At 47.2% G+C, this 14,695-nt stretch overlaps 1 protein-coding gene across 1 annotated transcript in view; it reads left to right on the top strand.

The window, feature by feature from the left end:
- The window catches only part of Dclk3 (doublecortin-like kinase 3), a 52,447-nt gene that overhangs the window by 32,362 nt on the left and 5,390 nt on the right, over window positions 1–14,695 (top strand). Inside the window, exon 3 of the mRNA NM_001191800.1 lies at window positions 13,286–13,418. Coding sequence (NP_001178729.1) covers window positions 13,286–13,418 — 133 coding nt within the window. The remainder of the gene's footprint in view (window positions 1–13,285; window positions 13,419–14,695) is intronic.

A 14,695-nucleotide genomic window follows, 5' to 3' on the forward strand; every position in this document is an offset into this window, starting at 1 on the left:
TGGAGGAAATCAGGACAGGCACTCAAACAGGGCAGGAAGCTGGAGTCAGGAACTGATGCAGAGGCCATGAACCAGTGCTCCTTACCGGCTTGCTCCTCGTGGCTTGCTCAGCTTGCTTTCTTATAGAACCCAAGACCTCCAGCCCAGGGATGGCACCACCCACAACGGGATAGCCCCTTCCCCACCATCAGTCACTAATGAAGTAAATGCCCTGTGGGGTTGCCTACAGCCTGATCTTAGGGAGGTGAGGTTCCCTCCTCTCAGATGACTTTAGCTTATGTGAAGTTGACATGAAACTATCAAGCACAGGAAGGCAGGTCCCCAGAATTTGCTTCCTGATTTTCTTTCTTTAGATTAAGACCTTATCCTTTCCAGAACTTAGTGTTGAATGAATTCCCTAGGGAGACAGAAACAAAACCCAATGCATCCAGACAGGGCACGGATGACAGACAAAGAAAGATGCCACCGTGCTTAGCTTAGTGGTTTTATTAGAGTTGCCTAGGGGAGTGGCGTGTGGATAACCCAGGCAGCTGCTTCACTGTTCACCCCTGCATGGATACTGATGTCCTACCCAAGCTGGACCTCTCTGCTGGACCTGCAGGCAGTTTCACAGGAGAGCCTCTGTTCCTACAGCAGTTGTTTGCTAACCTTGGGGGGAACCTGAAAACTTTCTAAGCGCCACGAGTCCTAAGAGCCTTCCTCTTTGACCTCTTGAAGAGTGAAGGCTTTGATTGGAAGCAAATGGCCACATAAGAGTTTCCTGACTTATTTCGTTTAAAATTTTTATTGGTGCTGGGGAGATGGCTCTGTGATTAAAGGTGATTGGTGCGAGAGGACTTGAGTTCAGTACCCAACACCCATGTTTGTCTATAAATACAGCCCCAGAGCATCCAACTCCTTTTCTAACATCCCCGGGCATCTGAACCACATGATGTCCACATGCACACACAGACAGTACACTCACATATGCACGTGATTAAATAACCAAATACATCCTTAGATGATGAGTGCGTTTGTGTGTGTGTGTGTGGGGGGGGAATGGAGCATTCATGCAATAGAACCATGTGTAGTGGTCAGAGGACAGCATTGTGGAATCAGATCTCACTTTCCACCTTGGTATTTCAAACTAAGGTGTCAAGCTTAGTGTGGCCAGGATCTTTACCCATTGGGCCATCTCCTCAGCCCTAATTTCCTGATTTAATAAGAGTAGAACACTAACTATAAGTAGTACCTTGGATGGCTAAGCTAAAATAGGCATGAGAAAAAGCAGCATCCCCCTGACACGCAGAAGCCAGAACATCTTTCCCAGCTTGGTTACATGCTCCTGCTCAACATAAAAATGTCACAGGATGCCCTCCTGCTTCCCGTAGGGCCACTGTGTCTTGAGTGGATCCTGATCCTGGGCTCCAACTGCATAGGTGGCAATAAATAGCCTAGTAAGGGCACCAGTGGAAGGGGAAGCCCTTGGTCCTACTAAGGCTGGACCCCCCAGTGAACAGGATTCTTGTGGGGTGGGCGGTAATGGGGGGAGGATTGGGAGGGGAACACCCATATAGAATGGGAGGGGGAGGGGTTAGGGGGATGTTGCCTCCTTCTCCTGCCTGCACATGGGAACAAGACACCCAATCAGATGTCAGATGTGCTGCTACACGCCTGTAGCCCCAGTACTTGGGAGGCAGGAGGATCAGGACATGAAGATCACCATTGGCCATCTCTAGTGCAGGAGCAGCCTGGTCTTCTAAGGGCCCTGTCTCAACAGAGACACCTCGGAATGACTCCTACCTCCCCACCTGCCCACCAAAGCATCCTCAAACTGTCCCCAGTTCAATGTTCCAACTCTGCCAATCTGCTGAGAGTTTTGGGTGCTCTCCGAGACAAGGATCCCGGTTGAGTGTGCTCTCTCTTACTGCAGTGAGGAAGGAACCCAGTGTGTCTTACAAGTACATTCCTGGCAGTCTTGGTCACAACGACAAATCTCACACTGTCGCCATCTGGCATCTCTGTTCTGTTTTCTTCTTCATAGCTGTGATCACCACCTGACATGTTCTGATCACCACCCGGCACATGCTATATCTTTACTTTTTTTTAAAAAGGAAATTATTGGGGGACTGGAGAGATGGCTCAGAGTTTAAGGGTACTGGTGTTCCTTCAGAGGACCTGGGTTTGATTCCAACATGGTGGCTTCCAACTATCTGGAACTTTAATTCCAGGGGATCCAATGTCCTCTTCTGGCCTCCTTGGGCACCAGGTATCTACACGGTGCACAGATAAACATGCAGGGAAAACACCCATCCACATAAATAAATAGATTATTAAAATTATTTTAAAACGAATCACATCTTTATTTATGTGTTGTATATTGAGGGAAGCAGGTGGCAGGTAGCTATGGGCATAGCACATTTCAAAGGAGGACAATTTATAGGATCAGGTCTCTCTTTTTGCCGTATGGGTCCTGCAGAAGGAAGTCAGGCAAGCATTTTTACCCAACTGAGCCATCTCACCAGCTGTGATGTAACAATGTGATCAAAAGCAAACTAGGGAGGAGACTGTTTACTTGGCTTACAAATCCTGGGTCATAGTCCACTGAAGAAGCTAAAGTGGGAGCTCAAGGCAGGAGCCTGGAGGCTGTAACTGAAACAAAGACCACAGAGGGGTGGGGGTCTAGAGCGGTGGGGGGGGAGGTGGGGGATGCTGCTTACTGGCTTGTTCTCTGTGGGTTTCTCAGCCTGCTTTCTCGTACAACATACCACCCCAGGAATGGCTCCTCTCACAGTGGCCTAGCCCTTGTTCTTCATCACTAATCTAGAAAATGCCCTATAGATTTGCCTACAGGTAACCCAATGGTGACATTTTCTCACTCGAGGTTCTTTCTCCAGGTAACTCCAGGTCAACAAAAACTGACCAGTGTTCAGTCCAATATTCAAATTAAAAATATTTATCGTCATCATCACCACTACCACCACCACCACCACCACCACCACCACCACCACCACCACCACCACCACCACCACCACCACCACCACCATCATTGTGTGTGTGCTGTACATGCGTGTATGTGCTGTGCATGTGTGTGTGACTGTGGGTGTGCACATGACATGGTGTGCACATGGCAGTCAGAGGACAACTTTCCGGAGTTGGTTCTCTGCTTCTGTTTTACTAGAGTCTTTCTTGTTATGGCTCCTGTGCCCCACAAGGAGTGGAGTTTCTGGACACATCCCCATCTCTGTCCCCGCCCTCTTGGAGGAGTGCTGGGATTCCACACGCGTGTGCCTGCGTCTGGATTTTTATATGATTTCTGGCGATTTCCCTCACATCACCAGGCTTTCGGAGTCTTTTCCCCACTAAGCTGTCTTCCACAGTTCTACTTTTCCTTTCTTTCCTTCCTTCTCTCCCTGGAAAGGCAGGTCCGTGATATCAGGGTTTTATTCAGGCTAGACTGAGAAACAGGACCGTTTTGCCACACGGCGGACAGTTAACAGACATTAGTTGGATGACATCATTCCCTGCTGCCTGGGGAATGGCAAACGCTCCGCTGGATGCTGATGTCATCAAGACCAGAGTATGGAAAGGACTGTGGTGCCCAGGCATTTATCATGCAAGGCCACTCAGAGCCTGGTTGCTGCAGACAAAGCAATGGTGAATGAGACGGTTATGCCAATAAGCCATGTGGGTGGTTATTTTTATTTTTTTATTTTTTGGGTGGGGCAAATTGGCCAGGAATTTAGTTCCCTTTAAATCTCCAGGCTGCAGAGCCGTGTCTGTGAACTGCCCCCACGGGCAGCCTAAAGGCAGACTGAGTCAAGCTCATTTTCCTGTGAAACGAGGTTTGTGTTGACCATTAACTCAGGGACTCCTGTTTTTGCCAACTTTAATAAAATTGCAAGAGGAATTTGGCTGTTTGCCTGCATGGTCTGAATTAGCCTTCAATAACTCTCTTGGAGAAATTGAATTTTTATATTGCTGGTGTTCTTGTCCCTTCTCTATTGCTTTTAAACATTCTTTATTATTATCTCTCTCTCCATCCATCCATCCATCCATCCATCCATCCATCCATCCTTCTATCTATCTATCTATCTATCTATCTATCTATCTATCTATCTATCTATCTATCTATCCATCCATCCATCCATCCATCCATCCATCCATCCATCCATCCATCCATCCATCCATCCATCCATCTATCTATCTATCTATCTATCTATCTATCTATCTATCTATCTATCTATCTGGCTAATGTATTCACTGATGTATCCCAGACTTGCCTCAGGCTTGCTGTGTAGCCCGAGGATGACACTGAACACCTGATCATCTCACCTTCATTTTGTACTTGCTGGGGTTACAGACACGTTCTTTCCCTAGTTTATGGGAAGGAACACAGGATTTCAGTATGCTACTCAGACACGCTACTGAGTTACAGCCCCCACCTCTCCGTCTTTTTGTTGTTTCTGTCTACTGGGTCTGAACTGGGGCATTTTTCCTGTTTGATGTCGACTTTCAACAGAGTCTTTGTTCTTTCCCTTGCTGTTTTTACTGAACCCTTTAAGCAGGAGAGATTCTTCTGAGAGCTCCGGGTAGGTCCTAGGAGCTGGGTGTTTCCTACACACGCAGACTAATGCAGTCCACCCACACCCACACCCACAGTTTCCATATGGGAGAGGTCAGGTGTCCTCCGAGACTATTTTCACTTGGTCACAGTTGGCTTTACCTTGTATATTCTGACCAGGGCAAGGTCCTGGAGTCAGTCTGTGGTTCAGCTCGTTCTCGAGGTGCAAGTGAGGGACGGACTTGGCACTAGTGTGAGGGGCAGACTTGGCACTAGTGTGTCACCAGAGAGTGAGCTCCAGGGCTGGTTGAGCCTGTGACGTTACTCTGAGCAGTAGGAACTGTAAAGGTGACATGTCCAGAGTGGACAAATGTCTCTGGAAAATTAAGCAGGCACAGATCTTTGCAGATCTTTGCAGATCCACAGCTGAGCTCTTTTGTTGCTTTGAGGCAGTGATCAGTGATGTGTATGTGGGCGTGCACGAGCGTGTGTGTGTGTGTGTGTGTGTGTGTGTGTGTGCATGTGTGTGTATGTGTGTGTCTGTGCGTGTGTGTGTGTGTGCATGTGTGTGTGTGCATGTGTGTGTGTGTGCATGTGTGTGTGTGTGTGTGCCTGTGTGTGTGTTAGAGAGAGGGGGAGGGCAAACTACAGATTAGGGGATGTAATTTTTCTCTTTGAAAGTTTTCATCATTTATATACACGTGTACAACATATTGGGAGCAGATACACCTCCCGCCAGCATCTTGTCCCCTCCTGATGTTGCCCGCTTCATTCTTTCCAACTAGTCTCTCCCCGCCATGTTTATATATTTTGTATATGTGTGTGTACTTGTATGTATGGACAAGTCTTAATAGCTATCTATAGTATTTTCAGCCCAACACGTGATTTGTTCATGGCTAATTGATTCATTTGGCATTTAGAACTTTCTGATTTTGGAGAAAAAAAGTCTGTTTTATTCTCTCCAAATACACTCTGTACATGCATGTGTGTGTGTGTGTGTGTGTGTGTGTGTGTGTGTGTGTGTGTGCGCGCATGTACACACACATGTGCACATGTATGGCTTTGAAAACAGCAGAAAGCTCTGTGGGTCAGCCATCTTTTGTGTAAGAGGTAATGCCTTGCTCTTCCTGGGTGATCTGTCGGTGGGCACTTATTGAAACAGGTGTCTACCACATGTATGAAACACGTCTGCCCTTTTTCTGCCTAAGTAAAGTTTGGCATGCTATGTCTAGAGTCTACATGCTCTCCAGTGCCAGGCTTTGGTTTTCTTCAGACAAAGATGAAGCCTCTGCTGGACTTGACAACTGATATTTATTGTCTGGGTTTAGACAGATACCATTTCCAAGCTTGTTGATAGAATAATTATGTTGCAAATGTGGATTCAGTATCTACCCTTGCTGCCATGGTGATCAGCATCTGTCAGTTGGTGTTCTTCACTTACCTTCACATGCTGTCCAGTCAATGCTTCTGTCCTTTAAGAGGCGGTGGCTGGCTCTCAATTAGACCTGTCTTTGCTAAGCCTGGGAAATGCTTCTTTTAGCACCAACTTCTGACCGATCAGCGGATGGTAAGTGACGCTGCTTTTACAGACATTTTCTGAGCACGCTAAGAGCTCTTAATGGACGTAGCAGCTTACCATGATGTTTTAATCAACAGAAATATTTACATCTGATAATTAGGCCCCGGAGTAACATTTCAGGCCTCCTGTATTGCCAAGTTCATCTGGTCCCACTGATCTCATTTCCTGATATTAGAATTCTTCTACCCTGAGGGTTATTTAGACTCCCGAGATCTTGCAAAGAAAGTTTTAATTATGAGACTTTCCAGCTTGCAGAAATATCCCTGTTAATTGCTTCTTCTGCCTGTACGGGTCCCCTGATTCCCAGGGAAGGAGGGAGGAAGCCACAGAAGCCTGAGAAGGGGTGGTAATTAGACCAGCTCACCCAGGATGGGGAGAATACAGGCCACGTATTCTCAACCAAGAGAGCTGGGTGAGCGGGCGGCAGCGATGGAAGAGACGTTAGACTCAAGCAGAGTCCTTCTAGAAGCATCGCTTCCAGTGGGAGGGGGAAGGGGAGTCTTGTTCGGGGAAGGAGCTGGGAGGAATGAGGTAGGTGGATGATCAGTTGCTCCTCTCGGTGACATGTGGAGCTGTTGCCTTTCCTGGGTCTTGTCACTGTTTCCAGGTGCTACGCCTCTGAGTGCATGGAGTAGAAGAAATGGAGGTGGCTAGGTAGGGACAGGTCACAGCTTAGGTGAAGGCTAAGGCAGAGCCTTTCTTGTGGGTTCCAGGATGAAGGAGGTTTGTCTAGCCCTCTAACTACTGAATATGGCTGGGATTGTGCACTGTTAATGTGTTCTTCAGGGTGGTAAGGAAAGCCCAGGATGAAAAGGACCTACACATCCCTTGCCCATTCTTCCTCTGACGTAAACCTCTTCCATCATTTTGTTGACCTTAATTCTCTATGTCCTTTTCCCCTCTCCCTTCTGCTGTGAGATACAAGGAGGACTCAGTGGTAGCAATTCTTCTTGACCCACAAGGCATTTCTCCTGCCAGCTCTAACTCTTTTCTCCTTAGCTAGAAGCTAGGCATGTACCTCTGTTTTCTCGTTAATGCTCCAGGCATTAACAATTTTGCACATTGGTAATAACCGTGGTAGCATATCTCATCCGGCCGGACTTCATTAAATTAAGAAACATGGATTTCAGCAATAACACGGAATCTTGAGAGACAGAGTTAGATGAAACAGGGCTTTAGTCCAGGTCATTTTGTTAATGGATCCTGGTGATATCTTGTTGCTACCTTCCTAGGAGAATGTGTTCTGGTGGGCCCTTGGAGGATCGAAGATTAAATTTCTCAAGGTTCTTTTAGCTGGAGAAAGCAGTTAAGTAAATCTCTTCTGTGAGTTTCCAAGATCTAGCTCTCCCGAGGCTCTGTTTCTTCTAGAAGAATCTGATTCATCTTCTGGAAGTCCTGTCTGTTTGGGGTGATGTAAGGTCAGGGGAGGAATCTGGGGCTGGACTCTGAGGTAAACTCCCTGTTGTTTTTTTGGCATTCAGCTGAAGTCAATAGATGCTAGTGGTCATTCCTGTGAATGGGTTGGGATGGTGGGTGAGGAGAGAGGACTCTAGTATCCTGACCTGAAGCTAGTTAGCGTGGAACTCATTTTTTTGATGGAGGAAGAAGACTCCAGGGTAATTATAGCAATGCTAGCTTGACTGAATTCAGGAGTTCATGGACGGTGAAAATACGCGTGTAGTAGACATTAGGTACCTGTTTCAGGATGTGTGGCGCATGTGCTTGCGTGCGTACGTACGTACGTACTTGCGTGCGTACGTACGTATGTACGTGCGTGCGTGCGTACGTCTGTGAAGGAGATCACAAAATAGAACAGTAGCTGAAGGGGTGTGTAGAAATGGACTGTGTAGTTTTTAAGTTGGGAGGTTTGGCCCTGTGGCAATGGAGCCAGTCTACAGGCTGGGGAACTAACTCGCAGAGAGAGCAGCAGGGTGAGCGAGAGCAAAAAAGACCAGTGACCTAGAGACTGCTGTGCTCTGACCTGTATGGCTCCCTGGCAAAGGCCATTTTCAGGCATCCTTTGATTTTGTTGATCTTCCTTTCCCACACCCCTCCCCAGAACCCCCATCCCCCTCCTCCTGGGTATTTTTTTGCTTTCTATCTCCCTGCCTCTGGCTTCCCATCCCCGGAAGCCTCTTTTCTTCCTCTAGTATGACTTGTACTCACCCTTTCTGTACACATACATATAAATACGAAAGTCTAGGGTCTGTATTTGGGAAAACACGGGGCATTTATTTTTCTGAGTCTAGGTTGCTTTGCTTAATGTAACTATACTCAGTTCTGTTAATTTTTTTTCCCCTCTGCAAACGTCATGGTCCCATTCTTCTTTACGGCTGCATAAAGTATCATCTCGTAAGGAGCCGCAGTTTCTTTCCCCGTCTTCGGTTGATGGACACCCAGGCTGGTGTCCCATTTCCTGGCTACTGTGAACAGCTTGGCTGTTCGTGATGGTCAGGGATTACAGTACCTTCTATGTTCAAGTGTAAATTAGTTTATAGCGCTGGCATCTTGATACGATGTGGATCCTAAGATCACTTCAGTCCTTGTTCGTTGGAAATGTGCGTTGGAGGGAAATGACCCAAAGAACCTTGAAGATCCAAGCCTACCATTTAAGGGTTCCTTGTTCATCTGTTCTCTGCTGCCCCCTTCTGCTTAGAGATTACAAGTATATTTTAAATTTTATTTATTTTTATTTTTTAATTTTTGCTTTTTGAGATAGGGTCTGTACAGTAGAAAGTGGCCTGGAATTCTCTAGCCTCCTGAGTGCTAGGACTGCAGGCAGCGTGCACCTCACAACGGATTGCATAACCATGCTTAAATTGATCTACTGCAGAGGAACAGAGTGGAGGCCAGTTGGTCACAACATAGCGCTCTCTCTTGAGGGACACGGATGTCACTCAGTTGGTAGAGCGCTGGCTGCTTGAAGCCGTGTGTTTGGTCCCTAGCAGGGCACTAACTAGGCATGGCGGTGCACACCTATAATCCCAGCCCTTGGGATCTGGAAGTGGGAGGATCGTAAGTTCAAAGTCATCCCGAGCTACCTAGCTTGGTCTACATAATACCTTATCGAAAAAAAATCTTTTTCTTTTTGAGGTTTTGGGGTGCATGTGTAGTTACCCGATGCTTACATCACTGGTGCAGACCACCTGGATTTGAGGCAGGACGCTCTGGTGTGGCTGGAAAGGGGGGAGCATAGACAGACAGACCAGTCAGTTACTCAGACTGTGTGTAGTTATCTCTTAATAAACTGCCCGTCAGAGGGCCTGGATCAGTCCAGCAAGAACACGGCAAGGAAAAACGAGTTTAGATAAAGTTGGAGACGTGGGTGTGGGGAAGCTCAGACACAGGCAAGTAGATCCAGGGCAGGATGCCTTCCAAACTCAGGAAGGCCAGAAAGGCTTTTTGAGACATTTAATGGGGCCTTTGGCTGCTTGGCCACATGAGAGTCCTAAGAAACCAAGCCCCATAAAGGACTTGCCAGGAGTCCTGGATCATAGCTTAGAGAACCCAGAAAGCCATCGTGGGCTTGGGGCGGGGTGGGCAGTTTGTGCTGCTTGATTTCCATCTTTAGAAGGGATGTGTCCTTATTCACTGTCACCCCAGGGGGGATGCTGAGAAAGGGATGAACTCCTGGGTCAGCGCGCATGGATCTGAGGTGAACAAGTGTCTGATAGAGAGACTCGCTAGACGGGTTTCCTGTTGGGGTGGAGGTCTGACCTGAGGGTAAGAGAGGTAGTGCTGCAAAGCAGTGTATTAAGATGCCCAGACACCTTACACATTGCATAGCCGTAAGTGGATGAAGCTGTTTATGTAGTGAAGCCAATGACAGCTTTGAGAAGGGCCGAGGAGACAGGTCATTGGGCAAAGGTGCTTGGTATGCAAGTGAGAGGACCTGCGTTCAAATCCCTGGCACCCACAGAAATGCTAGGCACGACTGTGCATCTGTAATCAACGTGTTGGAGAACAGAGACAGGTGGGTATCAGGATCTTGCTGGCCAGCCAGCCTAGCTGAAACTTCAAGTTCAGCGAGAGATCTGTTTCATTGAAAAGGATGGTGGCCGGGGAGTGGGGGTGGGGACAGACAATGTCACCATGCTTACCTGTATCTACACAGCACATGCACAATGTACCACCTCTCACGAAAATAAATAGATAAACACATGAGAAAATAATAACAGACAACCGTGGAACTATTAAAGAAACCACAAGAGTAGAACTGGAGTCTTTACCACACCGGTCCTCCCCAGCAACGGGTGGTGTTCCAGGTGGGAAAAGCTGAGCTTCCGGGAGACAAGAGCAGCACTTTATGCTCTAGACAGGCCCATAGAGTCATCTAAAAACTGATGTGCTGTTTTGAAGACATATACAGGACATCAAACATAATGCAATTTTAAATGAAAGCCTGAGTTCCCGGAACATTTCATCTGATCTCCACTGGCCCAGTGCGGGGAGGGCAGGCTTTGGAATTGTGCGTTTCCAATTACTTCTTTGATAGAAGTACCCATTTTATTTTGATGTATTGAATTGGCCAGATACTTTGATTCTGATCATTTGGCTGGAAATATTTGCAAATATTTTTGTGGGGAACATTTTTTTTTCCTCAACAATTAGGTAGTCATATGATGGATGGAGAGGGTCCATCTGGCAATTCCAGGCGCTAACGATGTTTTGCTTTCCTTTCCTTCCCAACTAGACTTTCTAGCCTAAATTATTCTGTTGTCTCTTTCAGACTGCATCTGCCTCTGTGTGTAGAGTGAGCAGAACTGGGTGTGGGGTCTGAAACTATGGTTTGTTCTTGGCCAGGTTAATTTGGGAGACAGTGATGTGGAGAGGCTTGGATGGGGTCTGCAGGACACCCTTAGTGATACACGGATAGTGGTGGAAACAGAGATAGTTAATTAAGGAAGAAAAGCACTTTGTAGAATGGAAATGAGCCCGAGTTAGGCAAGGGGTAGAAGCTTAGTAGCTTCCGGATGGGCAGGCAGGGACATGTGCACCACACTGCAGGATGTGTGCATTGTACTGCAGGATGTGTGCACCACACTGCAGGGACGTGTGCACCACACTGCAGGGATGTGTGCACTGCACGCCATGCTTTCTCAGCTGCCAGCCTCGTTGGGTTTTCCAGCCTTCCCCTTTGTCATTGTTTCCATTCATACACCAGTTTTGACCGAGACTCAGCCACTGAGACACGTGCAGCTTGTGGAGACCTCGGCCTCAGGGTGAGAACCTCATGTGTGACACTATGATGTCATCAGGATCTCCCCGAAGCTTCTGCTTTGAAATCTCCGTTGAGAGAGTTTGGAGGTGATACAGAGAGGACAGTGTGGAGACGGCTGTGCTATGGCAGGGAGACGCAACCCTTCCAGGAGGGCGATTCCCAAAAGGACCACTCTGTGTTAGACACTCCCACACTGCAGGAAGGCTAAACTCTGGAATCGACAGCTTTCTCTGAAGCGCTTTCCTGCCCAGTTGATTGACAGGCCCGTGACTGAATTCTGGGAGATCACATGAGTATGTTCTTATTCTTTATCAGGAAGCCGATGGCCAGATAGTGATTTCACAATCTTCCTCGTAGTTCCGACAGTCTTGCCTCTACCTGAGTCCCTGGAGGCAACTGGGGTGCCATTTTCTCGATCCACAGTCACAGTTCTGCTGTTTCAGTTTCAAATTTAACTGGGGGTTTTACAAGGGAGGGGCCCATCCTTAAAGACCACAAGTATCTAACCTGGGGAGAAGAGACAGGATGGCTACCCCAGCCTGCATGTTGGTTGCCACCAGAACTCAGACACAGGGAGACCCACCAGTCCCTCTTGCTCTCACCCCTGCGTGCTGATGGGAGCATGGGAGATCTGTGCTCAGATCCAGCAGAAACACAGGGCGTGAGCCGCAGACAACACGGACGTGCCTCTTGCAGGTATGGCAGCCACAGTGAGGTTCTTTTCTTTGATAAAGGTGTCCAGTAAGTGTTTACCCCAGGCTTGAATCGACAGTGGTGTTCATCATCTGATCTTGCCCTTCGCTCCTGTGATGTGCTATGGGCCATTGATCTTTGGTTTAGTTGAATTGGTACTTATTGTTATTGAAGAAGGCTGGAGTTTGAATTTGTGTCTGGTATTTTAAAATTTCCCTAGACGGAATCAGCTTACACTGTATGGTCAAACCATGCATTTAAAACTTGGAGCAAGATAGTACTGGGTTTGACCCTCATCTTCTCTATGCAAAGTGTAACGTATGTCTGTTTATCTATAGTGGAGGTTGGAGTCAAGTTCTCTCTCTTCCTACCCTATGGGTCCTGGGAATTGAACTCAGGTTATTAGTTTTGGTGGCAAGCCCCTTTACCCACTGAGCCATCTCACTGTCCCCCTAGACCTTTGCCTGTTCTTGCATGAGTTGGTTGATGCTCACAGTGCCACAGACCCGTGTTAGAATGCAGTGGTGTCCAGTAGAGATGGTTTCCATCTGCACTGTCCAGCACGGTGCGCAACTCACATGCGTCCAGTGCAGCTGAGAAACCGAGTTTTAATCAGTGAGTTTTTAACATCTGATACCACACGACGCTGAGCTGGATGGTGCAGTGAACCTGACGCTGGTTCTTTGGTTGAAAATGTGAGCAGCTGCATTGAGGTCAGGCTGGACGTGTTTGTCCTGGGGTGTCCTGTGACTTCCATGGGTCACTGCTGCTTTTACTTGGTTGTACACGCATACTACTGTCTCAGTGTCCTAGGTTACACACACACATACACACCACACACACACACACACACACACATCAGTGTCCTAGGTTACACACACACATACACACCACATACACTTACACACACACACACTACTGTCTCAGTGTCCCTGTTTGCACACACATACTACTATCTCATTGTCCCTGGTTACACACACACACACACACACACACACACACACACACACACACACTACTGTCTCAGTGTCCCTGTTTGCACACAGATACTACTGTTTCAGTGTCCCTAGTTGCACACACACTATTGTCTCAGTATCTCTGGTTACACACAGACACACACATATACTACTGTCTTACTGTCCCTGGTTGCGCGCGCACACACACACACACACACATACACACACACAGCTGTCTCAGTGTCCTTTATTTCCATCAGTTTTAATGCTTTGGATGCCTTGATCCCTTCTAGGTTCAGCGAAATGAAGACAAGTCTACCACCTTGAAGCTGGCTGACTTTGGCCTGGCCAAACATGTGGTGAGGCCTATATTTACTGTGTGTGGGACGCCAACATATGTAGCTCCTGAGATTCTTTCTGAGAAAGGTAAATGTTACCCTTTGCTCTTTGGTACTCAACCTTTGTAATCAACAAATGCCTTAGTGTTTCCAACAAGGAACTGTTACAAAAACTCAGATAGCTGGAACTTAGGCTTAAAAACATTCATTTGCTTGTTTATTTGTGTGTGTGTGTGTGTGTGTGTGCGTGTGCGTGTGCGTGTGCGTGTGTGTGTGTGTGTAGCCAGGACAATGATGAAAAATAGAGAACCTGGGGAGAAATCTACTCAAAGAAGGCCATTTGTACCCAGATCTAACACTATGGGAGAAAATGGAAACATTTCTTACACTAAAAGTTTAAAAATTCCTCTGTGAACCTCCATTTAAAGGCAAAAAAGATCTCATTTCATACTCCATAGATATTCATTCCCCCTTTGTGTAGACTCAGTGAACTACTTTGGCAACATACTTTGTAAAGCACATAAACAGAAAATGTTTGGAAGATAACCTGACTGGCATTGGGAAGTGAATTTACCTGTTAGCTGAGACAGAGATTCTGGGTGGGTTGAAAGCTTGGTCATAGGTGGAAGGCAAGGGTAGGTCCCAGTTGACAAAAACACCTCGGAGCTGTGATGAGGAGACAGCATGTGTGAGGCTAGAGAGTGGAGACTTGAGACTAGTCTCACTGGTTTAAAAAGTCAGCGGGTTGGGTAGGCTAAGCCTAGACTTAACCCAAAAAAGGAAGTGTTTAGATTTTGAATGACAGGTATATGAGAACAGTGGAAGACATAGGGCATTGTGATTTAAGCAACGATGAATTAGACGAGAGACAAAGCAAATTAGTGTGAGAGTGTGGAGAGTGCACACCAGCTAAAGTGGGACGCTGGAGAAAAGTTCTCTGAGGAAATGAGGTGGGAAGGGTCAAATTCCCATCACACTGATCAAGAGACATCAATACAGACCCACACTGTCCTGTTGGCAAGGTTGGGATGTCCTGGATCAATGTATCGTATTGGCATTCTTCGATCTGATGGATAAACTGGTGAGCTGGGGGCCCTGCCGTGTTGCTTAGAGCAAGGACAGTTAAGTTCTGATTCGGGGAAGTCGCAGGTAGCAGGGAAGGCCACCGTCAGTAGGGAGCTGGGCTGCATGGAAGATGGCTTAGGAACGCACAAGTGTCAGAGGCAAAGGGAAAATCTTAAGAGGGGCCAGGGCAGAAGAATCTGTCCCCCAAGAGTCAACAGTCCTTGAGAAGTGAACGGTCATCACTGGGCTGTCCCCAACGGGGACTTCAGGCTTTTACTGACTTGTGTCATGACAAACCTG

Source organism: Rattus norvegicus, chromosome 8 (genome assembly GCF_036323735.1).
Source record: "Rattus norvegicus strain BN/NHsdMcwi chromosome 8, GRCr8, whole genome shotgun sequence".
Lineage (NCBI taxonomy): Eukaryota > Metazoa > Chordata > Mammalia > Rodentia > Muridae > Rattus > Rattus norvegicus.